Genomic DNA, 27,480 nt, shown 5'->3' with positions numbered 1-27,480 from the left:
TCCGGTATGATTAACGAGGACAACGGAACGAATGGTTTGACGACGAGTTCCGAACTCTCCTGAGAGAGAACAATGTAGCACGCGTAGCCATGCTGCAACGCGCGGCTCGACAAAACGTGGAACAATACAGACTGAAGCGAAGGCAGCAAACACATCTCTTTCGGGAAAAAAGCGCCTCGTGGAAGAGAAAGAGTATGAGGAGATGGAGCTGCTTTATCCCTCTCGAGAATCGCGGAAGTTCTTGAAGAAACTGAACGCCTCGCACAAAGGCTATGTGCCGTGGGCCGAAATGTACAGGAACAAGGAAGAAGTCATCTTGATGAACGAGCGTGAGATGATCGAAAATGGAGGCAGCACTACGATAGACACCTGAAAAGGGCGCACACATGGAGACTAAGAAGGCGTTGAGGAGAACTACACCGTTTCAGTGAACAACGACGACGCACCATCTCCTACGGTGAGTGAGGTTAAGTAGGCCATTAATCAGCTAAAGGATCACAAAACCGTTGATAAGGATGGTCTCGCAGCGAAGTTGTTCAATGGAAGTCCGGCGAAACAGTTTGTGCACCGTTTGGTAGTCAGTATTTGTGACACGGAGACTTCGGGCAACCTCTACTTAAACCTCTATAGAAAAAAATAAGCTGATCTGTGGAAGTTATCATATTGGATTCGTTCCCGGTTGTCCAATACCAGACCAGACCTCGACCCTCCACACTGGAAGAGTGGTAAGAAAGGGTATCTACCCCATCTATAAAAAAGGCGACTAGCGAAATTGTGAGAACTACTGTGCGATCCTGAATGGTGTCTGCAATGTTTTATCCCAGGTCCTCTTTCGTCGTCTATCACCAATAGTAAAAAGGTTTGTGAGAAAGTATCAGGCCCAGGTTCATGCGTGGATGTTCGACGATGGAGCAAACTTTTACCCTGCGTTGAATCCTTTAATAGTGTTGCGGGTATCAATACCTTACGCACCACATCTTCGTCTACTTCAAAGCCACATATATTTGTCGGACAGCAGCCCCGCAAAGATGGTGCTCGCATCGAATCCGGTGGAAACAAGAAAATGAAGAGCCCATCGAGTGAGGTCGTTGAACCAGGGAGAGCAGGACTTGGCAAGAATTGATGTTGCCTCCTCAACTCCGTCTTGGTCAGCCGTCTGAACGCTGTTTAATTACTCATCGTGGAGCTGCCTCTACTCTTCGATAACCTCGCGTTCGTGCATACCATGCCTCCTTCCTTGCAGTTGCATATTTCTGCCGGCAGCCCAATGTTTTTGTGCAAGACATTCAGTTTCTCGGAGGATCGGAATTTTTAGGACGATGCAGTTGCTTTAACCATCATTATTATTGTAAAAAACAGTTCAGCTCTGTTAGTCAGTCTTAGAATAAAATGTTATATATACAGGGTATTCAATAAGTTAGAATACAACTTTTCATTGTTGTGTAGGGGCGTACCATGTGCATTCTGTGTGCTTCAGTCTATATAGGCTAACCGACGCGTACGGTGTCGAGCTGCTGTCATTTGTTGTTTGTTTACCGCGCACGATGAAGGAGTACCGTTTTGTCTCAAATTCCGAACATCTAAGTTTCGACGGCCATTAAACAGCGTCTCATTACTCAAAATGATACTTTTTCGCGAAATTAATGTGGTTTTTGGATACAATAGAGTCTTTTCTTTCATTTGGCCACCATAAAATTACTTTACGAATTTATATTCATGGTGAAAAACTAAAAATATGTTTGATTACTTACTTACTTGAATGGCGTTAACGTTCCCTGTGGAACTTTTGCCTTCTCAACGTATGCATTAATTAGCGTCATTTATTAATACTTAGTTGAGATTTCTTAAGCTAAATAACTCGCCTTGAATGTATTCCGAGGGGCAAGCTCTAGAATACGCGTGACCACAGTGCATGTCGAAGGAATTTTCTTTGACGAAAAATCCCCCGGCCAGAACGGGAATCGAACCCGAACACCCGGCATGATAATGTGAGACACTAACCACTCGGCCACGGGTGCACGATGTTTGATTACATTTGTCTCAAATTCCGAACACCCAATACGCATTTTTTTTTAAATCATAACTTTTGAGCTACTAGACCGATTCAGATGATCGATATATCGAATGAAAGCGAATTAGCTATTCTTCTTTGGAAAAATATAACACTCCCAAAAATTTTGATTTTTTGCTTCGAAATTTGATTTAAATTCCGAATTTGCTAACGCAAACATTTCATCGGTGGTTTTGACAGTCACTTTTTTGCAAATGCTTAGTATTATAAGTTTTGGGCAGTGTCGATACCTGTGAATAATGTTAAAATGAAACCTATACCACAAAGAATGTCAGGGTTTTTATTATTCAATTATTTAAAATATTTAAATTCAGTAAATTTACATTTAAGAATGAAGTGCTCGGAATTTGAGATTGTTTGGAATTTGAGACAAAACGGTACTGCGATGTCGTAGTGAATTTGTTTGCGAGAGGTGTTAGAATCCCACGGGGTGAAGCGGATTTTCATCTATACTATCATCCGTCGGTACCGGGAGACGGGCTCGGCCGAAGACCGTGCGAGATCCGGGCGGCTGTGTTCGGCGAGAACGCCAGCAGCCATCAAAGTGGTGAGAGAGCGTGCTCGTCGAACAGACGAACCGCTCGATCCGGAAGACCGCAGCTGACCTGGATGTGTCTATCGGGACTGCCTACACCGTCATGATGAAGAACCTGGGATACAAGCCGTACAAGAAACGCAAGGTTCACGGGAAAACGAAGGCTACAACGATAAAGAGGCTGGACAGAGCTAAACCGATACATTCGGGGCACGCAGGTCAGGGGTTCGTGTTTTCAGGTGAGAAACTCTTTGTCTTGCAACAGCCGTACAGTGTCCAAAATGATCGGCTGTGTGCGCCGACGTTGGCCAGCATCTGGAATGCCTCCTGGATGTTTGGATTTGAGTTCCAAGATTTAACGAAGTGGATCTTAAACCGAGTAACAAAACCCGTACCTGAGTAGAAGCTTTGTTATCGTTGGCATCAGTGTTAGGGCTTATGCGTGATCCGGTGAGACCGTGAACAAATCAACGATGTAAGTTGTCACAAGGAAAGATGATACCCGGATTTCTTAGCATGATGGAAGGGGTTTGTGTACCGATAGGTCTGTAACAACATCATAAACAACTCCCTTTTTTCTGCCCCGCAAAAGATGTGAGAACCCATCTTACTTTTTTAGCTCGCTATTAAGTTTAATGCTATAGGTTGAAAGCTTAATGCTCCACAATCTTGCATTCGATGCAGTCTTATTCCTATCACCCAAAAATAATTCCACCGGCTTCAAACGTTTCGTATCTGCGGACTAGTGTATCTGATGCATCCATAGCTGTGAGATAGTTTTGTGAGATGAGTATTTTCAGTTGTCAGTAGATGCGATGCGATCGTGTGAATGCTACTAACTACAAGTCTACATTTGCTACATAGGATAGAAATAATCTACTATTGAATTCACTACGTGTCAACTCTGAGTGAATAGATAAAATTTGTGACCATGATATGAGAGATAAGAATCGCAAGCTCTAGCGTTGTACTGCGTGTAATAAAGATTATTCTCTACATGAGATAGAGCGAAATAAAATCAATATTTGTTAACGATTTCAGTTGTCTGATTGATATGCCCTATATGTTTATTTAGATGTTCAGTTTTCGGAAAAGCGAACACAAAGCAGAACCTCTTTGCGAAGGCCAAGAATAGAAATATAACGAAAAAAATCGGTAAACGTTTGAGCGGAAAAAATGCATTGAATGGTAATGTTCCGACTAATGTCTAATAAATTGTAGTCTGAAATTGGATTAAGCCATTTTATGATTCTCTGATGTGAGCGATCGTTGTCATATCAGATTTACCGTAATATAACGAATCAAATATGAATCACGATACGGTGCTGGTTGCCACGTTTTTCGTAGTACAAATGAATGAATGATTTGTGATCCGCGTCATGAAATTTCGTTAGTAAAACTAGAAAAAAAAAACATGCATCAAATTGTTCATAGTTTCCACGTATGGCTGGCTTCGTCGGTTGTCACAGCCATGAATAATAAAGTGATAATATGCATAAATGTAAATGGTGATGCACGTATTGAGTTTCGAATATAAGGGATGGTTTCGTTCCAGCTTAGTGGTTTGGAATCAGGAATCTGGTTAGATGTTATGTTGTTGACACCAACGTATTTGAACGAGAATTGATACTTTTGCTAGAGATCAGCTTTTTCCTACGTTAGGGTGCTGGGAATTATGCTTGGGTTATTTGCATTCCATTGCTCGGTATACATTCAGGAAGCGTAGCACGGAATCAGTAATGTTTTGAGTAAGTAGAACTGATATAACTTTATATACTATAGTTATATTCTATGTAGTATTAGCGAAAAAGGTAAGTGTGATGTGTGATATAATTGTTATAGTGAACTGGTGCTCAAATCTAAATGAATCTAGTGTTGATTAGTATTGTTTGTGCACGGATCCAAGAGCCTGTCAAAGTAAATCATCTTGCCTTCTTCCTATTGCTTTTTGTTGATGTGGATTGTTGTAAATTTTCGCACATTTTTTCCTGCGATAAGAAAAATATTTCCATGTCAGATTTGTTTTGGTAGAATATAAGTGTATAAAGCATAAAGTAGTATACTTGATTGAGAAAGATTTGTAGTTATGTTTATTTGTAATCTTTGAATAGTTTTATTCTTCAAATGGAAAAGGATTCAAATTCGCATTGGATACGAGGTTCATCTAAAAATAATGCACATATGCTAGGTATGACGGCAACACTGCTCGCTACAGCGACGCCGTCGATTCGCTTTCCAGTAGGCGTGGTTTAACAATTCTTTCGTGGGTGACAAGCGAAGAGGAGGAACGTTTAATTTTGATAGACAAATGGCATCAAATGTATACTATAAGGATAATGCCATGCGATCAAATTAAATTAAAATATTCGAAGCCTACGGACTGCAAGAGGTGGATGTGTTAGAAAACTATTGAATGTACCTTGAAACTGGTAAAACTGAAACCTGTAACTATAATCACAGCTAACCTAAGACGAGGATTAGCGATAAGATTTCTCCAGATTATATAGTTCATATGCTAAAATCATGAGTAAGACAATCTCAATTGCAATACGTAAAACTGAAACAAATGTAAATGTTCTTGTAAGCTTGTACCCTCACTACTAAAAAGTCGTTTGCTTTCGAGTTTTGGTGACACAACCCCATAAAATCTTCAAAGATTTTAAGACGGGGTTAAGATTGAGGGTCCCTAGGTATAAATGGATACAGTACACTGAATTCATCTTTTTGTGCCTCTTACACTAAATTCAAATTTCGTTCTCTCAATATAATATATGACAAAGATGATACATTTTAAAAAATCTAAAAAAAACAAAATACAAAAAAAAATCTTCAAAAATAAATATAATATAAATAATAAATTGAGCACAATCATGATTTATATTTGATGCAAACAAGTAAATCAAACATTTCAAGTCAAAGACACACCCAGCAAACATTGAATCGTATAACCGGCGTATATACAGCAGCATATATCCCAAATTTTGGGTGGTATAAGGTGCGCCTAACTGGCATATACATACAAAAGTGGAGGCTATATACATACATGGCATATGCTTGCAAATTAGTTTGGATTAATAAACGATTTATATATGCATTTTATACGACTATTGTCATACGAATATGCAGCCATTCCATGCCAACCCGATATAGTGGTTCTCAGAGTTTCGTTAAAATGGACAGTTTTGTTCCTTATCGTAAAATATTAGACCCGTATTTTTTAATTTTTCCATTAGGATGGCCATTTCCATTTTAGGGTGGTCCGAAAATCAGTTTTTTCACTTTTTTCAAAAACTCATAACTTTTGAACCACTGGACCGATTCAGATAATCGACATTTAAAATTAAAGCAAATTATTAATTTTTAGAAAAAAATTTTTACTTGCTAAAGTTTTGAATGTTGGTTTCGTAAGTGTTGATTGTATTTGTTTATTGTTGTTTTCATGGCTTTGGACTACAGGGCGCTATATTTTTTTATATTTTTTCCGGAAAGCTGAGGTTTTGTTTAAGTAATATATCCAACAATCAGAGATGTGATTTTTGTCGTTGTTAAGTTATTAACATTGATTTTTCGGACCACCCTAAAGTTGAAATGGTCACCCTAACGAATAAATAAAAAACACATGTCTAGTATTTTGTGGAAAGGAACAAAACTACCACTTTTTATGAAAATCTGAGAGCCGCTATATCGGTTTGGCATGGAATGGTTGTATATATATGACAATATTATCGCCAACAGGTTTTTTCATTTAATTTTTGTTGATCTCGTACACCGACGTAATACGATATCGCTATCACATTTGTAGAGTAACACATATCGCTAGCAACACAACGTGTTGGTTGAAAAGCAACTTATCGCCCATAGTTTGGCAAGTTTTGTACATTAAGCAGAATGTTTGCATAATGTCAGGCATTTTTATTGCTTTGGTATGCGAAGCACAACAATATATTTTGCCTGTTGCATATTGCGCATAAGCAACTAGTTATTGCTCCGGTGTGCGAGCCGCCTAACACATATCATGTCAGAGGTTCAGAATAGTTTCCCATTCGGGTCGGACGGATCTTTCGTCAAAGAAGATTCTTCCGACTGGCACTATAATCACGCGTATTCTAGAGCTTCCCATTCAGAACATGTTCAAGGTGTGTTAATTGGCATAGAAATTTCTACGACTTTGAAACGGCGCTGTTTCTCTAGAAACGTCGGTGCCATGTAGAAAGAAGAGGAAGAATTTTGTTGTGTTAAATTCATAATATTATGTGATCCCAGCAAACATTAAATCGTATAACATTTGCACATGCTAGGTTGCATATAAATTCATATCACATTACAATCGTAAAAAATATCAATCAAAGGATGCATAATGTGTATTCGTATTATTGATGAATTAAGTCGAATATTGGTGTAACGATCATCCTAGTATCGTAACATGCAGTATTATATACGCACATTCTATGCACACAGTGTAAAAAGCATCGTATATCGTTTTATACGGCTTTATGTGCGTATCTAATATGGCATATACGTATATTGCCTCCACCTTTGCGTTTATATGTCAGTTGTTTTATCTGTATTACAGTGACTTTCAACACTTTTGGCTGGTTTGTCACTTTGACTTCCATTTTTGGAAGAATGTCGGGAATGAAAATTGAATTCGTGACATTCAGCGTGAGAGGTATGAATGCTACCACTACGCAAGATCGCTTCCACATTAAATGCCAGTTATATGCATCATATATCATCCAAATGTGTCTTGGATGTATGTATAGAGCGTCCATTTATGGTTATTCATACGATTTGATGTTTGCTGGGATATCTAATATCGATTAGACTGATTTTACGACAGCGTGTGTCAGAAAACCGTTGCTTGTTATACCGAATTATGACTAATCTGTCGTGTAAAATAAAATCGTGTTTTCCGCGTTTTATGCGAATGTAGATATACACGATGCATACTTTGATCGGCATTATATGCGACTGTGATTCGATACCACTTTATATATGACTTAGAATATGCCAAATTATACGATTTAATGTTTTCTGGGACTACCGATCGGAATCGTCTATTGAGCGAGGCGGTAATTATACTAAACAGAAAGACGAACTAAGCGAAAAGAAACTAAACTAATAATTCTTAAAGCAAATATATTATTTGACTTCAGAAAATTATTAGGATCTGAATCGATCAATTCGATTTCATTTTGAGCGATGAAGCCTGTGTGGGCGCTGGGTTGGTATAACGAATACAATGAGGATAGTCTATAATTAGTTATGCTGTATACCCGTTATAACCGCCAAACGAGTCCTTGAGGAGTGTTGTATACGAAGGGTTTATATTCTCATCTCATCCCGAGCATTTATGAATATTTATCATGGCTTCTAAAGCGTGAGGCCAAGCATTGTCAAGGAAGGAAATGATTTTATCAGGTCTTGGATTCCGGACGTTTTGTTCTAAAAGCTCAATTGTAGCCGATGTGGACCGGCCGATTGTAATGGTTAGAATTCAGCATGAATTTTCGGCTGTGGTGATAGCACCGAGGTCAATGAAAACGATTGACCAGTCTTAGCATATTTTTCATTCTCACAGCCCGTTACAACTAAAAATTTTCCAAATCCATTTCCGGAAGGCCGGTGATTGCAGAGAGCTTTGATGTATGATATGATATGTAAACACCTTGGGCCGGTTCTGTTCGGAATGTGTCTCTGTCACGAAGACTACTTTCAGAATGAAATCGTGAAATCGTGGCCCATTCCTGAGAAACAATTCAGACCGGTAAATTGAACAAGGACACAAACCTGAAGCAGAACTAGCAATTCGGTACGAAACACGGAATCAAGAAGGAATCTTTTATCGTTCAAGACCAGGTGTTTACCCAAACGCACCGAAGCAACGATTGAAACAGCCTCCCTGGGGTGGTATGTGAACGGCAACGAGTAATTCGTAGTCACAGCTATCAACAAAACTATTATGTAAGTAAAGTGCCGAAGTAATTCAATACAGATCCATCCTCCCAGCTCGATGTTCTGATAGCTTCTTGGGGGTTAAATCCGTCGAATGTTAGTGCTGTTCGAGGGGAAATCATACCAGCTAAACCAGAAGAATTGAAGTAAATCTAGCGAGAGTTCCTGCGAAAGCTCGTGGTAGATATTAAATTTTTGTGCAACAATAACCATTTCAATTACTGATTTTCTATTAGAGAACACAGATTATATGCAGGTAAACATGATGCAGTGTGTAAACTTTGAATTTCAACGAAGCCATGTGTTAAGTGTCTTCGTTATGCAGGAGGGAAGTTAGCACGAGTTCTGTTTTTATTCTTTTTTTTTTGCAACGTTTGTCATGCTTGCTGAAATGCGGTACGAGCGGTTATATTTTGTTTTGCATATTAGAACTTTATCGTTCAATGCATGGGAAGAAAATTCGAATATTCGACCGCTACGTAAGGTATGCTTTATTTCTTTTAGTTTATGGGCGAGTCGGAGAACGAAGGGAAGCAACAGGAAATGAGAAACTTTCCATGCTATAATAAAAAGATTGTGGTTTGGTTTTGGTTGTGCACTGGGAGGGAGCTTAAGTTTATGATGGGGAAAATTATGCTCTTCCTTTCAAAGGCAATTGAGAAAACAAGTTTTTAATCGCAGTGATGACCGGTGATGCGCAAAATGATGTGATGATGCTGCGATGGTGAAAAGAGTTGGATAAGATAACTCCCAATGGCTTGCTATGGGTTTTTGTAGCTGTGAATTGATTGGTAGCTAACAAATTGTCAATAGCAAATAAAGTATAATGGGATGATGGACGCGTTTCTAGAACTTGTTTTTTTTATAATATTTTCAAATTCCAACGGCTCTTACAAATACTTGCCTTGGAAGTTAACATTCACCACGTTATCACTGATATACAGCGGCCATCGTTCCATAACGTGATAAAAATTGGGCTTCCCGATTGGACTTTATGCGAGCCAGCGGTTACCTCACACGCAGGAAATCATTAAAAAATTAAAATGGCAAAGAATTATCTTTCGAATAAATCCAAATTAACGCCATTCATCTGTAGGGACGAATGAACTTCGAGTTAAAGTCCCTCTGAAACAAAAACAGAACAAAACATAACCATTCATCTGTCTCTTATTTCAACTTATAGTTCATCGTATCTATAAAACCAGATCTTGAGCTTGATTCCACACACACTGTTTGATAAAATGAAGGATATGAAATAAATCATTTTGCTGGTATTTTCAAACCATCTTCACAGAAAGAACGTCGAAAATAATATCGTGCATCTTCCGAGCCACTTGTTACAAACTAATGTTTTTCATCTGTCATTGCGGGAAAGTTTTCAAAGCGTGAAGGATGTTCCCCTCTTGAAAATCCTCTACAAATATAACTTATCTGACGAATGCTCGAACTAGAATACTGCGTATATGAAAATCATATGCAATTATTCCCTTTCCTTGGTAATGATCTAGTCAGTCCCATTCTCGTAACAGCACGTGGTGATACAGAACATATTTGATTGAGATACTTTCTCAGTATTACGCTTTCATCTCAATCCCGTTCGCTGTTCATCTCGAAGAAAAGCAACGGAAAATACAACGGACAGCATATGTTGAACGAATATATGTACCAAAAACAGCCATCGATTTCATATTCAAAAGCTTTTAACAGTTCTTTTTTGCTTGTTGGAGTTTCCACGCAATCCATATTTTCAATTGCCAAAGTAGAAGCGCTTTGAGGGGAAGCTCTTCGCCTAATTAATATTTATGAAATTCCGTGGAAGCCCAATAAATATTCTTATGTTTCGCTAACTCTATACGTAAATCGTAATATTAACGAAGATAAAACTGTTTTTGTTGTCATTTTGAAATTCTGTTTTTGATTGTAATTGTTTTTTTTTGCAAACGACAATGTACTTACGTGATTTGCTTATCTTGACTACTTTTTCTTATATTACTTTAATAAACAATGGTTTCAATTGACGAATCCTTGTTTGAACAACACCATTTTGGCAATTAATCACATCGAAATTTGTCCGGCATATGTACGCGAAAGAATCGTTTCGATTTTATTATATTCTGTGAACAAGATGCAATTGGTGCAGAATTTGTATTATTGCAGTAGGTGAAACAGGATAAATATTAGAGTAAGTCAAGGCAAAAAAAGGTAGTACAGATAGTGCGATAGTGTTTTGGTGTATGAGTGAAAATGAATTGAATCATGTGCGATATGTGAGTACGAATATTAGATGAATAAAATACCATAGAAAAAATGTAAATAGGTTAGAAAACGATTAGAAATGAAAATAAGTACATCGAGCGGAAATCAGCCTCTAAAACGCGACTGATTACCATTTGATATCATCTAAAGAGAGACAGAAAGGGTTTGAAACAGTTATAGTTTGAAGCAATCAATAGATAAAATTAGAAAAAGGGGAAACACATTAGCCTAGTCATTGAATGATGATTTAAAGTTAACCACTAAACGTAATATTAAGTGACGGACACTTTCGTACATAATTGTTTCGAGTCTGACTACTAGAATTTCCATTGAAAATAGACTGTTGAACCGGACTTGCGGCACCGGAGCCACCACCGTAACCAGTCAGTTGTCTTACCATGCCGGAACCGAGCTGCTGCAGCAGACCCGATCCGGACCCGAGCGGGCCGGAAGAGAGCACCGTCGAGGTACGGCGGCTACGGATCGACTGCATGCTGGACGAGAGCAGGAACGGTACGCTACTCGACGTATTTGGCATTGAGCCGCTCTGTGGAGGAAAAAATCGAAATAGAACCGAAAAAGGATCGCATTTTGGGGTAGCATAAGAATAAAGAAGAAAAGAAGAGATGAAGCATTATTATCAGTGTGGAAGTGTACTTAAATACATAGTTAATATAAAGATCAAATCAGTCTGCAATTGTCGATTTAATACATTTATTTGTAATTGAATGGAATTTTAAACCCATATAACTGAACATTCATCGAATGCATATGTTTTATATCATAATCCTATAGTCTAATTACGTGTTTTATTGTAGTTTAAACGCCACGGTTATGTTCAGTTCAACAAAAAAACCAGTTGGATATAAAACTTTTCAGAGAAACTGCGTAAACCTTGGAATGGAATGATAATCACATTTCCTTACACTTGACTTCTAAATTCAAAACATCCCTCATCCAAAATTAAACTTAATGACAAGCTCCATCTCTTACCAAAAAAGAGTTTGATTGATATTGGGTAATGGAATGTTGATCATTCACGTTAGATTGGGTGTGATCTCTGAATCATTTCTGAATCCAAGTTTTGTTAGAGATAAGGATAGCTCTACCAGCCTTATCTAAGAAGGGCAAACCTAGACGTCGTGTGGGGCTAATGGCCCACTAAAACCAAGCCCGTCGCAAATTCAAAGATAGCTGAATGCTTCAACAAGGTAATACGCGACCCACACAATCTTACTGAATTCGTCACCCGTGGCGTCACCTTTTTTGTATTTAATCCCCTGGCGTTGGAATCCCTCCACGAGCAATTGATTGTTCGTGATTGTGTGGTTCCGGTTCAACAACATAAGGTGAGTACCTCTCTCCAAATTGACAGCACCATAAAATATTTGATACGTATTAGCAATACTTATCGGTGCCAATACCAGGGTACTGGCGACCGTGATAAAAAAGTTTCTTTCAATAATCTGACCTGGATAATTCGGGAATGGATTACAGATCCTAGGAAAAAGGAATTTCAGAGAAAATTTCAACAAATTTCTCCCCACTCTAAACCCTTCTGGTCAGAGCATATTCATAGTCAACTGAGGATAGTCAGCTGACTATCTGACTGACTATATCCGTATTCAGTTGGTAATGACTTTTACTTCTTCACGCAGTTTCTCCACCAAAACGACTAAACAGTCAGTCGGGCGTTTAGTCGCTATCTCTCTCTACCGACTCGACTACACCATTTCATTCTTCCCAGTCAAATTGTCTTTATTGCATTTTAAAGTGACTTCCCCCAAAACGAATTCGTTCCTCTCTCCCTCATGTATCACGTTTGCATGCATCGATGTTTGAGTTCAACTAGTGATCCCCGATAATCGTTCGTACGTACCTACGGCTGCTGTGGTTTTATCCTGACAATCAATCATTATCTTTGACGCCCCCCTAAACTCCTAAACGAAGCTCAATGCTGTCAACGCGAATTAAACTTCGTTTACGAGTTTTGGGAAGTGTAGAAGATAATAATTGATTTTCAGGCGGAATGAATACTTTTTTGATTCCAAATGGCTTTCTAACAAATGAGAAATATTAGTCTAACTAATTATTTCTGTCAGTGTGACGATTATTCGATTAATCGATTAATTGGGGCGATTAATCGTATCGTATAACAAACTGCTGAAAAGTATTCGATTAGTGGATGAACGATTAATTTCAAAAATCGGGGATCACTAAGTTCAACGTGGTTTGACAAACGCTACCGGTGAGCTAGATTTTTTTGTATCGTACACGAAAATTACTCACACGTATAAAATAGCGTGCAGTGTGTGTGTGCTATTTTGCACGCTGTTTACTAAAACTAACGCGAGGACCTTTTTAGCATACCTGTTAACTGTCTAGGTTCGTTGGTTTGAGTTCACGATGGGTAGATAATAAACCGTCCATTAATGGGGTAATTACATTTTTGCATCAGGAATAAAGTTTTCGTTCCACGTTCCAGGGGCCGTCCACATACCACGTGGATAGAAAAAGCACGATTTCAGACATCCCCTCCCCCTCCGTGGACAAGCGTGGACATTTCTTATACCCCTCCTCTTTTGTCCACGTGGACATTTCAATTTTTTTTGAAAAAAAAAATCAAGAAAATATTGAATTGCGTTTGAATTTCGTTTCATTTCTATTTTTCGTTTAAAAAAACAAGACAATTCAAGGGTTGTTTCCGAACCATGACTGAATAGTGGACGTAGGATTACTTTAAGATATTTGTTGTATGTTGAGTTTGTTTTTTGATGTTCAATGAATAAAGATATGATGATGTTCAGAAAATGAAGTAGTCACGGGTTGACGTTATGTTACTTGTAATTCTTTATGGGTATGTCTTGCGTTATGTTAGGGAAAAGGAGACCCAAAATCCGCATTTTAGCGTGCACAACGCCATAGTAGCGATTTGTTCTTCACTTACAACATTACCCAGGAAGTTCTTTGTATCGCTCTTCAGTTTCTTCCGAATTCCATTTATGTTGTCTTCGAATAGCTTTTGTGTATGAAAAAATGCTATAACTGTTTCTGCCAATCCTGCATGTCAAAGTTGTTAAGTTATTTCGTTATGAATAGCCCCTATTCATCAAACTGACTGTTCATTCGTGTTGATGGTAAGTTGTCTGAACCAGGCATTTGTTTGGGGGAAAATTCTCCCCAAACCATCTCCGAAACTGCGGGTCCAAAAACTAATTTGGAAGCTAACCCCATGAGGATCACTATTTCAGGAGAGCCTCTTTGATAAAAATAAATTCAACTTGGATCGAATTTCATCATACTAGGAGGACTCAAGGAACATGTCATGTAATTTTTCAACTCATAACATAGCAGGTGGCAGTTTGAGGGTTTGACGAAAAATATTTCAAAAATGCCTGGTTCAGATAACTTTTTGTCAACACGAATGTACTGTTAGAAGTGCAACGAAGTACTTCAGAATCATTTACTGTTTTTTTGCACCAAAAACAATGTGATAATTGGGTAATTTGGTATCAATTCATGAAATCCGTAAGGTCAGGTCATGGTTTGATGAATAGGGGCTTCAGGTTCTGCAGTTTACCAGCAGTATGGGTGATTTGAAGAGCTTAAACGAGCAGTATCCTCTGTGTAGAACGAAATACCAGTGCCGAAAATATTCACGTTCACCACATTCAAATACGGCGAATTTCAAACTGCCTTTTATTGATAACCTACTGCTCAAGCGAGAGTCGATAAATATGAAACAACACTATCAATGAACAGCAGTGGAATGACCATCAACATCAGCTTGCCATGAAGTTCATTTTTCATTTGCACCTTCATTTTGGTCATGATATTCGTAACGTCGAAATTGAAGATCATTGCGTGTTAGTGAAAATCAAAGCATAAAATTCATCGTCCACCAATTGAGAGTAAAATCGATTAATGGTTAAGGATGGCCTTCATCACACAAAATACTTGTTTTTAGCGACTTCGGCAATGGAATGTATAGTATAGCTCTTGCTATATTTTATGAATCAACTCCCGATTGGGCGGAAATGACATGCACCCCCTATTATATAGGTGACAATAACAGGCGAGCGGAAAACGAACATAATCTTGATTTGCTTCCCGGTTTAATGATACTGGCTCTAGATGACAAGCAATGATATAACGATATATTGGATGGAAGGGCTTCAACAGCAGAAGTCGAATATCGTACTCCGATTCTATTTTGGAAAAGAAGATGGTGGCTTCCGGTTCATTGAAAACGGCCCTGGAAGACCGAAAATGGAGTTAGACAAAGCAAGTGTTAGAAACTAAGATCGTGTTAGAGTGAAATGGCGGTTGTAAAAGAGCATAGAAAGCGGAAACGGAAACGGAAACGGACGAGTTCAATTCTCACTCCCGACATACTTCCAAAAATGGAAGTGACGAACCAGCCAAAAAGTGTTGAAAGTCACTATAATACAGTATAAGAATAAGAAATAGAAACGGAACGCTCAACCGCTCAACACCGCGCAACGAAAAACTAATGTTCCCTTTTCCGGATTCCTGGTTCTTTCTTTTTTTTCCTAAATATGGAACTCAAACACGTTTTCAATAAAAAATCACTGCAAGCGTTGAAGATCAACTTAACGTTCGTGATAATTACCTGAAATTATTGACAGTAAAAAAGTGCCTGAATGCCTGAATGCAGGCTTTCGAAATTCGTTCATGCTGTTTTCGTTCAATATACCAGATAAAGTTCACACGTCTCGACACTCGTGTTATACTCATTGTGACAGATATGGTGTTGAGTTTCAACAGGAGAGAATTCATCCGACACTGGGAAAAAGCTAATTTCTTCATTCGTGAATATATTTTGATAATTTGTGGCACTGCGAAATACACACTACAACATGGCGCAGCCGGGCCAAAACCACTCCGAATGGGATATTTGTTCTGATTGAAAACTAAAGTTGACCTACGAATTAGGAACTCTGGTTCTATAGTTATGAAACACTGGAATTTTAATTTTTTGAATGTTTCACGCCTGAACACAACAACAAAGCTCAAATGGCCAGGCTTATAAATGAAGATAGTTATTATATCTTTCACCATACACTTCAATTTAACCGGCTTCTTACATATCTTTGGAAACTCAAAAGCTTCTATAACAGGGGTATTATGAAGTTGGCATTTCGTTGGGAACAAGTCATCGAACAAAACGACGCATATTCGACTTAAAACAGATGATTGTAACTAATTTTATGAAAAAATGAAAATTCAAAAAAAATACCGCAGGACATTTTTGACAGCCTAATAGAATTAAGATGCAAAGCATAAGTTGTTCACAAAAATCAAACGAAATAAAGATATATATTAAAAAAAAACTTAGTCATTATTGGAAAAATGGGGAAAAATTGATTTTAAGGACCACCCTAAAATGGAAATGAACATCCTAAAAAAAAAAAAGAAATACGGGTCTAATATTTTGCAATATTTTACGTTACGTTGCGGCATGTGCTTTTGCAAATCATAGGGTGCTCACGTAGCTTCGAGCTGGTAGAAATCGAATCATAAGCGAGTGGTTAATGGAACGCATGATACTTTGTAATTATTGGCTGGAATAGCAAACCAATTCAAATATAACAAATCGCAAGAAAATCAATCGGTAAACTATCGTTTGGTTTGCTATGAAATTAATTCGAGCATAACTTACTTCTTCAATTGAAACCTCGACGGGATTGATATTTTAGGAATTTTAGGTAAGCTGAACTAGCGGCGGAGCACATTTTAAATTCAATACAAAAAAAAATGTTGCACCGTTTTATTTTTTATCAACATTTCGTCTGTATATGGATAATAAACAGTTAGAGAAAATAAACCAGTTTGTTTTTCAGGGTGAGTATATGATTTTGTCAAGTACGCGGAGCACTTGCACTGTTTGAAAACACCTCATCTAGATCAAACATAAGTATATTAATGCGTGATATATTTGCTATAGTTGGATTGTTTCTTAGTTTCATTTTTAATGTGCAGACTGATTTGATCTTCGAATAGATTCGAATCAAAGTTAAGATTGTTGCATCCTATCCAATCGGTGTGACAAACTGAACATTATATTCATACCATACCCACAGTTCTGGATAGAGCTTCTACTACGAACCGTCATTCTCGAAAAAAAAAGAATCACATACAGAATAGGTGGGAAAGATATGATCGCATAACTCAAACTGCGAGCATTAACTCATTCCGTAATGCAAACATATGAAACATCAGCTATCACCACACTACACACCGCATGATCTATCGATGTAATCAGCGGTTATATTTATATTGGGACAGAAGGAGCATAACTAAAGGGTGCGTATGAAGGAAGCTGTGTAGAGAACAAATGGGGAAGTAAAATAATACCGCATATTCGCCCAGCAAAGAGTAAACTGTGGGATAACTCAAATTTCTATCAAATGTTTGTATGCTCTTACCGAAGCGTAATAAAGTTTTTCATTTGAGCTGATGGACTCGCCGTGCGATACGCACATAATTGTCAAATAAAGAGAGGTAGGAAACCCCCAAAAAACTTCCTCGAACAACTTCAGTTTCATGTTATTGGCTATGGTGGTTAGGGGCAAAGTAATGGTCGATTAGATAGGGGTAGGCATGAGATGGCTCAATTCACATATAGACAATTTTGGATGCGATGGAGATATCGGAAAATTTGCGGAAGTGATGAAAATCATGAAACTGAAGCTGGCGAAGAGTTGAGAAAAGTTTTTTTTTTTCGTGGGAGATGAAAAAGCATTTGGTGAAATGGCAGGATGAACAGACAGAGTACTCACGATCATGCTCCGTGAAAGCTATGAAGAAGAGAAAATCTCATGAGGATGAATGTTTCGTTACACTCTACAGCAAACCTGTTGACATATATATATATATATATATATATATATATATATATATATATATATATATATATATATATATATATATATATATATATATATATATATATATATATATATATATATATATATATATATATATATATATATATATATATATATATATATATATATATATATATATATATATATATATATATATATATATATATATTGAATGGGAGTATTTGGAGCACAAACAAAATATTGGGTTCTGGTAACTTTGCGATTAAAAAGAAAATACGATGAAGAACAATAGTAAGTTGAACATTTTACCACGCAGGTGCAATGAAGGTGATGTATACGTATTGTTTTCAAAAACATACATTGAAGAGTAAAACGACAATTTCACAAGAATTGTATTCCTTTTAATGCGAACATATGTCAATGGTTTCAACATTCGACCAGGTTAAAGTAAGTTGATGAATAGATATTTTTAATTGAGAACAGCTCTCGAACACTGGATGGTGGATTAATTGTTTGAATTCCGCTGTTTTCGTCATGAACATGTTGATTCTCTACCGCTAATCAAAGTAAATCGATATACCACATTTGGCGGTCTTCAGTTTGGACAGTTAAAGCTGGGGTTCGATAGTCAGCAATTACGGTACCATTGAGCTAGGAGCGGAAATGGATACTTTCAACGTGGTTATGCGGTTAACATTTGGTGTTGCGTTCGAAGAGTTTGGTGTTTTCGAATCGATTGCAAGGCAAGTGAGGTAGAATGGTAGTATAATATTAGTGTGTAGAATCCTGGTCGTGCAATTTGTTGAACATGAAATGAACGCTGGTTGTGATCGGTATGGCTGCTTGCTGCGAGATGCATCGAAAGTGGAAATTGTGTGAAACAACAAGTATCAACACCACAATGAAACTGGACGTCACAAAAACAACAGATAACATACGCTCAAGTGTTTCGCCTTCTTTGTGTGTGTATGTGTTCATTTTTGTTTAATTTTGTCTTGCGGTCTTGCGTTGGTCATAATCATAATAACAATAGTAGTGTCCAACGGATGAAAGAATAAAGTCCGTGATTCAAAGCAATAAAAGTTTGTTGAAAGAATAAATATCATTTAAACAGAACAATAAAAAATATGATATATGTATAGAACAATTCCATGCCAAATTAATCGGCCGCTATCCCGACCTTTTCCGAACTATTTTAAACTTTACACAGAAGGAAACTACCATAAAATACATTTTTTTTGTATCAAATGACCATTGGTCAACTCCCGTACCTCGTAATCTCGTAATGACTATCCATTGGGCCACTTTTATTATCATATGTCCACTTTTTTATACTATTTGGTAATAATATGTTATAATAATATGTCTAAATATATGTGTAAATATATCCCTCTATTCTTGTACATCTGTACACCCCTCGGCATAATGTTAATTCAACAGACAAGTGTTCATCTGAATGTTGTATTCATCTTGAGAAACGTTTTTTCAACGTCGTCTTTACTTCCCATGCGTGTTACCTTTTTCGAACTCTCTTTCCCGTGGATTTCAACAGCAGCGGATCGTATCTGTGGAACAGCTATAAAATATCATTTATTTTTGGTCCTTCGAATCGGATTTGTTCATAGTAAGATAAATTGATTATTAATTTTGTAGTTCTGTAGGTAGTTAAACAACATTTCCGAGTTAAACGACACACGGGTCGATGGATAACGAAAAACGATCTGCTTTAACACATAGCACTCGAATGCAACAAACTTTCATCAAAATGACGTCAAACAAGCTGAAAACGAAGGACAATCATGTCATGTTTGTTTAATAAGACACATCGGTCTTTTCTGAACAATTTCGAAGATGGAGTCTGGGTAGAACTATCGGAGCTAAATCTTTCCATTTCCTGCAGATGCGAAATTGCTTCAAACAGGTAGGTTCGATGAAAATAAGAAATTCAAACCAACGGGGGTAAATCTATCAAAATCATATTTGACCTCACGTGGAGTAGCATAGCACTTGTGTGTTCGTCAATATAAAAATCGATATTCGGTTCGAGCTTTGATATCAGAGTTTGTCCCAAAAGGAAATCCTCGTTTCCGGATGTTTTTATGTTTAATTATTTCATTTAACAGGTTAAATCATGGCGAAAGTCGACGACGTGAAAGTTATTGTTACGGTTGCGGATAAAGAGGCTGAGCAGTCAAATTGTGCAGAAGCGGTGCTGCGCAGGATGATTAAAATCGGTTAATCGTACAGCGAAATCACGCCTGTACCAAAATAAATAAAATTTTTGACAACATCTCGGCGTTCCAACATGATACTCTTGGAACCAAGGCGTGACATTCTTAAGAACTGTTACCAGAATTATGATCAACATCGAATCGCACTGGAACAGTTTTTACCCGACGAAGCAAAAAACCGAGAGAAACTGGAAATCTAATACATATGCGACGCTACAACAACCCTAAGCTACTAATCCAAAAACATACTCGAGATATGTTCGAACTCAAGACAGTCTACGTGGAATCAGCGGTTGGACTGAGACATCTGTTCGATGGAGGATACGATCTTGGTTCATCTGATGACCAATAAACTGGACCCAGTCACCTGTCGTGAGTGGGAGGCTGTCTCTTCAGGAACAGTACTTTCATCGTACAACATGTTGAAAAATTTCTTCACAGACCGCTGTCATATGCTAGAAGCTGTACCTTCGAAAAAAAATCTTATGTGGAAACCACTATTCCTGCGAAAAGGGTTAAATTGGATGGACGGACACTGATAGTCACAAAACTATCACAATCAGGCTGCGGTGACACTGGATGCGGAAAAGTGGTCGTACGAATTGTATGCAACAGTGAAAGTAAACAACCACATTGAGTTTTATTGGTGTGGTTACATTGCTTCCCCCTTGCTTCGTTCGAATTCGTCAGCTTCTATCGAACAAAATTGTTTGTTTCTCTTCGTACAATCAAATTTTCGCGCGTACCCCGAGCCAATGCCACCTTAGGCTCATGCGTAGCTTGCAGAGGGGAACACTTTATTGGAGGCTGTGATCGGTACCGTGCAAAATCTTCCGACAAAAAGGTGAAGATTGTCTCTAGCCGAATCATACTGCAGTTAAATGTCGGAGCGGAGACTGCTTCAAATGTGATGGGAAGCATCATGCATCGATCCACCGAGAGAAGAAAGGTAATTTCAATTACAATAACAACCCACCAGATAAGCGTCATCGAGAGAAAAGTGAGTAGTTTTTATAGATTCCGTTTATATTGAGCGATGGGCGAATAATTTTGTTTAATAAATATGCATATAGAACAAATCACGCTGACTTATCCATCAACACAAGCATCCATTCTTCCTACTGCTATAGTATTGGTTCACAGCCTTGGCCGGTGCCCTCATATTGGGCCGAGTCTTATGCGGGCGCTACACGATTCGTCCAACGTTTCACTCGAATGTTGGACTCAAACATTTGACTCGATGAATCGACAAATGTTGTGACGAATGTGCTGCTACACGGTGAAGTGAATGTTCGATTCAATGCAATCGGTCCAAACAATCGGCGAGTATGTGGATCGAATGTTTATTGTTTTTATTTACCATCAAAAACGTTAGGATACTGGATGACGATGCGAGTATTGAAATTGCTGCCATAGCAATTGTACTGATATCGGGCAGTAAATTAAAAATGCTTGAAATCAACATTATTAAATTGCAATATTTTGCCGAATATTTTGAATTTTATGAATCAATTTCATAGTTCCTTCATCTAAAACTTGTAAACAAACCAATCTGTCAAAGATAGATTCGGGCGAATCGTGTAGCGGTGTATCGAATGTCATCGAGTGTCGAATCAACGAATGACTAAAATCCTTTGACTCGTGCCACTCGTGTTGGAAGGTAATCCACAACGAACGGATTACCTTCCAACGCGAATATTCGACACTCGACATTGGAGGTTCGTAGCTCGTCAATCGACTACACGATGCGTCGAATCATCGAGCGTCCAACATTCGAGGGTGTTCGTAGCATCGTGTAGCGCTGGCTTTATTAGACTGAGGCTCACAGTTAAACTTCGCTATTGAATCTAATATGATCGAAGTTAAGTGTATGTTATGGACAATTCAAACAACCAGTTCACGAAAGAGGTTGGATTTCTATCAAATCACGCATGCCCGATTATCGCAGGACAAGACCGGTGCTGTATTGGATAATGTAACCGGGAGCATTCCCCCAAAGGATTTAGAAACAGACAACTCGAATCTTTCAGACGTAAATTTAGCTGATCCTGACTTCCATCCGCATCTAGGCAGCTGGTTTGAATTATGATCAACCGCATCCAATCATCCTACCAGCCAATTGCCGTAACCATGTTGATTGCTGTCGACAAACATATATCACAATAAGATTGAACTACTTGATGATCCATGGAAAAAACATAGTGAGACAAAGTTGTTCACCGATGTTCACCATGCTTTCGAAATAACCCTCAAGCACTCAAGTAAGTAATGGGAGAGATTCCAAAAGTTCAGTTAACATCAGGTAGGCCTTTCCAAACGTGTCGTGTTGACTTTGACGGACCATGTACGATCAAGGAAAACTTTATACGAAATCAGAAGACTCTCAATGTATGTGTTGCGTTGTTCATTTGTTTACGTACGCGTGCGGTTCACATAGAACTGGTAAGCAGCTTGCCAAGTTCAGTCTTCATTGCGACTCTCAGAAGATACAGCAGCCAACGAGGTCAAGGTTCTTTTAATTTCTGCGATAATACTACTAATTTTGTTGGCTCTAAGAACGAAATTCAATGTTGAACCGAGCAATTCAAAAACCAGATTGAACCAGAAGTGCGACAATTTCGACAATTGATGGATGTCTAAACTCAAAACCTATTTCCCCATTATCTACGGATGTATGCGATCCTAATCCATTGACACCAGGTCACTTTCTAGTTGGGCGACCAATTACAGCTCTTTCCGATCATTTTTTTTTTGTGAGACATCGTCAATCGGTTTGACTCAAACCGATTGACAAGATATGAATAAGTGCAGAAAAATCTTCAGCTCTCCTGGAAAAGATGGAGAGTTATGGAAATGGAGAATGGAGAATGGAGATGGAGAATATCTCAACAACCTTCAGCAGTGGACAAAAAAGTGGTCTTCAAAACAACCGGACTTATTGCTTGGCCAACTGTGTCTAATTAAAGTCAACGCGTCACCATCGGATACTTGGATTACGGGACGAGTGATCAAACTTCATCCTGAACCGAACAAGCACATTCGCGCTACTCTGATTACGGCTAAAGGTGAAATCAAAAGAAAGATCGGTAAGCTTTGCCCTCTACCAATTGAAGAAGACGTTGGTGGGAGTGGACTATGTTAAGGGGGGACCCCGGACTGGAAAATCGAAAAATTCGAATTTTTGTTTTTTGCACTTTTGGGAAGCTTATACCCTCAGAAATATTGTACTAAAAGGATTTTTCGATATATGATTTCGTTGGAAAGTTACAGCCAGAAGTATGAGGTCACCTTAATGGATATAGTATTGCTGTACGAATTTTCTAACGCGTTTTTCTCGAAACCATGTTTATTCAACTGGTGGTATCGATATCTCCGGATCTACTTGACCGATTTTGAATTTTTTTATCAGTATGTAAAAATGGATTATCTAAAGCGTTACATAGCCGTTTTTTAATATCTCATTTTTTCGATTTTTTAACGATTTTGCATGAGAAATAACGCATTTTTGACAAAAATGGCCGCCAATTTGGCAATTTTTCGAATTTTCAAAAACCCCTATGTAACGCTTTAGGTATTATCCTAAAGTTTCAAAATATTCATTGGAATTTGTTCTACGACACCCCATTGCTTCAGAACCGATACCACCAGCAAGGTAACGATTTCCAGATTTTCAAAGACGCATCCAACTATCGACAGCGTAATAATCATTATTCGTGTACTCAAAAAATGGAAAATACATCTTCAAATATACCTTAAACAATAACCAAAATACCCGAACGCTTAATTTTATTCCTAATATCCGAAAAAAAACACGAAAATTAATTATTTTCTGACTTTCCAGACAGGTGTCCCCCCTTAAGTGATATGTTGAAATAATCTGTCTAAATATATCCCTCTACTCTCGTATATTCTCGATTTAAAAGACAAGTGTTCATCTGAATATTGTACTCATCTTGAAAAACGTTTGCCTTCGAATCTCACCTTTACTTCCCATGCGTGTCACCGTTTTCGAACTCTCTCTCCTGTGGATTTCAACAGCAGCGGATCATATACGTGGAACAGCTATAAAATATTTTTCAATATTTTTAATTTGTTTACAAATTGTGGTCTTCAAATAAGCTGTTGTTGTTCCATTATGCTTTCATAGAAACCGAAGTCCCAATAGGCAAATACATTGGACGATCGATTTTCACAAGCTTCTATTGAGGCCCGAGACATTGATACATCGCTAGAATATAGAATCTGCGTCAGAAGCTAGAGGCAGAAAACATCGTGGTCAAAGTACCAATGAAAATTCGGCTAAGAAGGCCATATTGCGCAGTGATGGCATTTTCTCTGAAATGATACACAGACGCGCGAGTTTCATTCCTGGACTGAGAATACAATCATCATAGCTGATTTACACATTGACCAGTAATTGGCGCCAGTTACTTGAACGTCAAAGGCACGCCATATTTAGATCACCAGTTGACTGGTGCTGTGCGTTTATACACATTTTCAGCAACTGGACAGCTTGGCTGTCACTTTATCCTCGATGACGAATGACAGTGGCGACATCTGGTGGCGATAACCATTTTGGGAGGCAAATTAATCTTTATCGGTTTTGTAGGCCCATTTCATTTTCATCATTTTCGCTTCACAAATCGAACACATAAAGAACAATGCCGTCAACGCGAATGGAGATTCTTCCATGTTGAGGGAATTGAATTTGATATTCCTTGTACCGTCGAACCATCCAGTGTTGGCAAATGTACAGATTTATCCGGAAAGGTATATTTTTTCAGTTTTTTTTGTTTTGTTCTGTACAGTAAGAACACAGATTTTTCTCATAAAGCACCGATAGGAACTGTTTTTAAACGGTTTTATTTAGCTTGCCCTGTAATTTGTATGTTTGTAACATGTGTGTCTGTAGCGCATGACCACATCGATATAAATTTGAGCCCCTTCCTGTTGACCGATTGATCTGAAATTTGGAACACACCTTTATCTCTGCAGTCATTATAAAACTGGGAATTTCATGATTTCAAAACTCCAAGATGGCTGCCGCTACAAAATGGCGGATTACATATTCTCCCAAACTCCTTCAATATGGGTATCAAATGAAATGGCTTGACTAGTAGAACACAATTATTCATGAGAAATGCAAATCCAAAATGGCCGCCACCACAAAATGACGGATTACATATTTTCTCAAAACCCCATCAATATGGGTATCAAATGAAAGGGCTTGACTAGTAGAACACAGTTATTCATGAGAAATGCAAATCCAAAATGGCCTCCACCACAAAATGGCGGATTACATATTTTCTTTAAACCCGATCAATGTGGGTATCAAATGAAAGGGATTGACAGTTATTTATGAAAAATGCGAATCAAAAATGGCCGTCACCACAAAATGGCGGATTACATATTTTCTTTAAACCCTATCAATATGGATATCAAATGAAAGGGATTGACTAGTAGAACACAGTTATTTATGAAAAATGCGAATCAAAAATGGCCGCCATCTCAAAATGACTGATTACACGTTGTCTCAAAACCCCATCAATATGGGTATCCGATAAAAGAACTTAACTAGTAGAACACAGTTATACATGAGAAATGCAAATCCAAGATGGCGACCACTACAAAATGGTGGATTACACATTTTATCAGAACCCCATCAATATGTATATCAAATGATAGGGATTGACTAGTAGAAGACAGTAATTTATGAAAAATGCAAATCCAAAATGACCGCAGTCCCCAAACAACTAATTACTTTTTAAATGGTTTCATTCAGCTTGACCTGTTTGTATGTATGTTTGAATGTTTGTAGGGTTGTCCCATATTAATAGAAAATTGCCCCGTTATTATTGACTGATTGATCTGAAATATGGAACGTTCTTTTAATTCTACTGCCATTATCAAACTACGTATTCTATGACCTTGAAAAATTTATTTTGGCCTTCGCTAAAAATGGCTGAATGACTTGGCATGAAGAACACGAAACATAATAAACAACATAAATTCAAAAAGGTCGCCGCCACTAAATGGTCGACTATGTATTTTTCGCAATTCCCTCAATATCGGTATCAAATAAAATGATTTGACTAATAGAATACAATACATCATGAGAATATTCCGAAGAAAATTAGTTAAGAAATAAACGTTGGATTTCCATTATCCACAGTTAGTTGTTTCATCATATACCCCACGATGTTATTTTAATCTCATCATTGCCCTAGATCAATGAAAGAACGGATGTGATAATTTACTTATTTTATTTCCTAGTTTCTCTACATTAAAACCATTCAAAAAATTTGTGTTTTTTCAATTTTTGTTTCTTACCTTACTTTCTTCGGAATATTTCGATGGTGTACTGTATTCTATTAGTGAAATCATTTCATTTGATACTAACATTGAGGGGATTGCAAAAAATACATAGTGGACCATTTTATGGCGGTGACCTTTTCGAAATTATGTTGTTCATAGTGTAGTGTACTCTCCAAATCAAACCATTCAGCCATTTTTTAGCGGCGGCCAAATCAAATTTTCCATGAACATGGAATACGCAGTTTTATAATGACAGTAGAATTAAAAGTATGTTTCGATGTTTGTTGGGATTTTTCATGATCTACTGTGTTCTAACAGCCGAGCATCTTCATTTGATACCCATATTGATGGGCTTTGAGAAAAACATGGCGCCATTTTATGATGGCGGTCATTTTGGATTTGCATTTTTCATAATTTTCCATAAATTTCTGAAAATATGTAATCCACCATTTTGTAGTGGCGGCCATTTTAGATTTGCATTTTTCATAAATAACTGTATTCTACTAGTCAAGCCCTTTCATTTGATACCCATATTGAAGGGTTTTGAGAAAATATGTGAACCACCGTTTTGTGGTGACGGCCTTTCTGGATTTGCATTTCTCATGAATAACTGTGTTCTACTAGTCAAGCCCTTTCATTTGATACCCATATTGATGGGGTTCTGAGAAAATATGTAATCCGCCATTTTGTAGTGGTCACCATCTTGGATTTGCATTTTTCATGAATAACTGTGTTCTACTAGTCAAGCCCTTTCATTTTATACCCATATTAAAAGGATTTTGAGAAAAAAGACGGGTGGGTAATGTCGGGGACATAACCGGAGTGACGTAGGACTATACAAAGGGGACAGCTTTTGCTAAATATATATTTTAAATATATTGTTTTATTTTCTTCTGCTACGTGAACCTATCTACCTGAAAAATGGATTAGTTTACTGTTTACTCTTCATGAACATGTTGGGGGTTCTGAAAAGAACCTTTGGTGTTGTGTTTTTGCGTTTTTTTTTACAAACTTTCTCAATTTTTTCTCGCTGTCTTATAGTTAATTCTTGATTTTTTTCCGAAGGCTTTGTACTTATTAAATGTTCAACGCCGGGCATCTTTCGACGTATGCACATATCGTACAATCAAAAAGATGGCTGTGATAGGGGATGCATAGGTTGTCATCAGCTCATTACTATCATATATTTCACTATTGAGCACATTACCGTACCTTAAACTGTTTCCGTGTTTCGGAGACGAATGA

The 27,480-nt window shown here is 37.7% G+C and overlaps 1 protein-coding gene across 11 annotated transcripts in view; it reads right to left on the bottom strand.

The window, feature by feature from the left end:
- Nucleotides 1-27,480, bottom strand: part of LOC129770241 (SCY1-like protein 2) — a 295,540-nt gene that overhangs the window by 36,709 nt on the left and 231,351 nt on the right. For 5 of the 11 annotated variants that reach the window (XR_008742072.1, XR_008742073.1, XM_055772942.1 and 2 more), the window contains one exon: nucleotides 11,215-11,364. Coding sequence is in view for 5 of the 11 variants with exons in the window: in XM_055772942.1 (XP_055628917.1) it covers nucleotides 11,215-11,364 (150 nt within the window). In the remaining 6 variants the exon portion in view is untranslated. Of the gene's footprint in view, nucleotides 1-1,862; nucleotides 4,595-11,214; nucleotides 11,365-17,620; nucleotides 17,639-27,480 lie in introns of those variants that run through there. The other 6 variants (XR_008742068.1, XR_008742069.1, XR_008742070.1 and 3 more) reach the window with 4 other exon arrangements.

This window comes from Toxorhynchites rutilus, chromosome 2, assembly GCF_029784135.1.
Source record: "Toxorhynchites rutilus septentrionalis strain SRP chromosome 2, ASM2978413v1, whole genome shotgun sequence".
In the NCBI taxonomy this organism is placed as follows: domain Eukaryota; kingdom Metazoa; phylum Arthropoda; class Insecta; order Diptera; family Culicidae; genus Toxorhynchites; species Toxorhynchites rutilus.
Note: the sequence above shows the minus strand (reverse complement) of the source record. Positions and strands in the feature narration are given on the sequence as shown.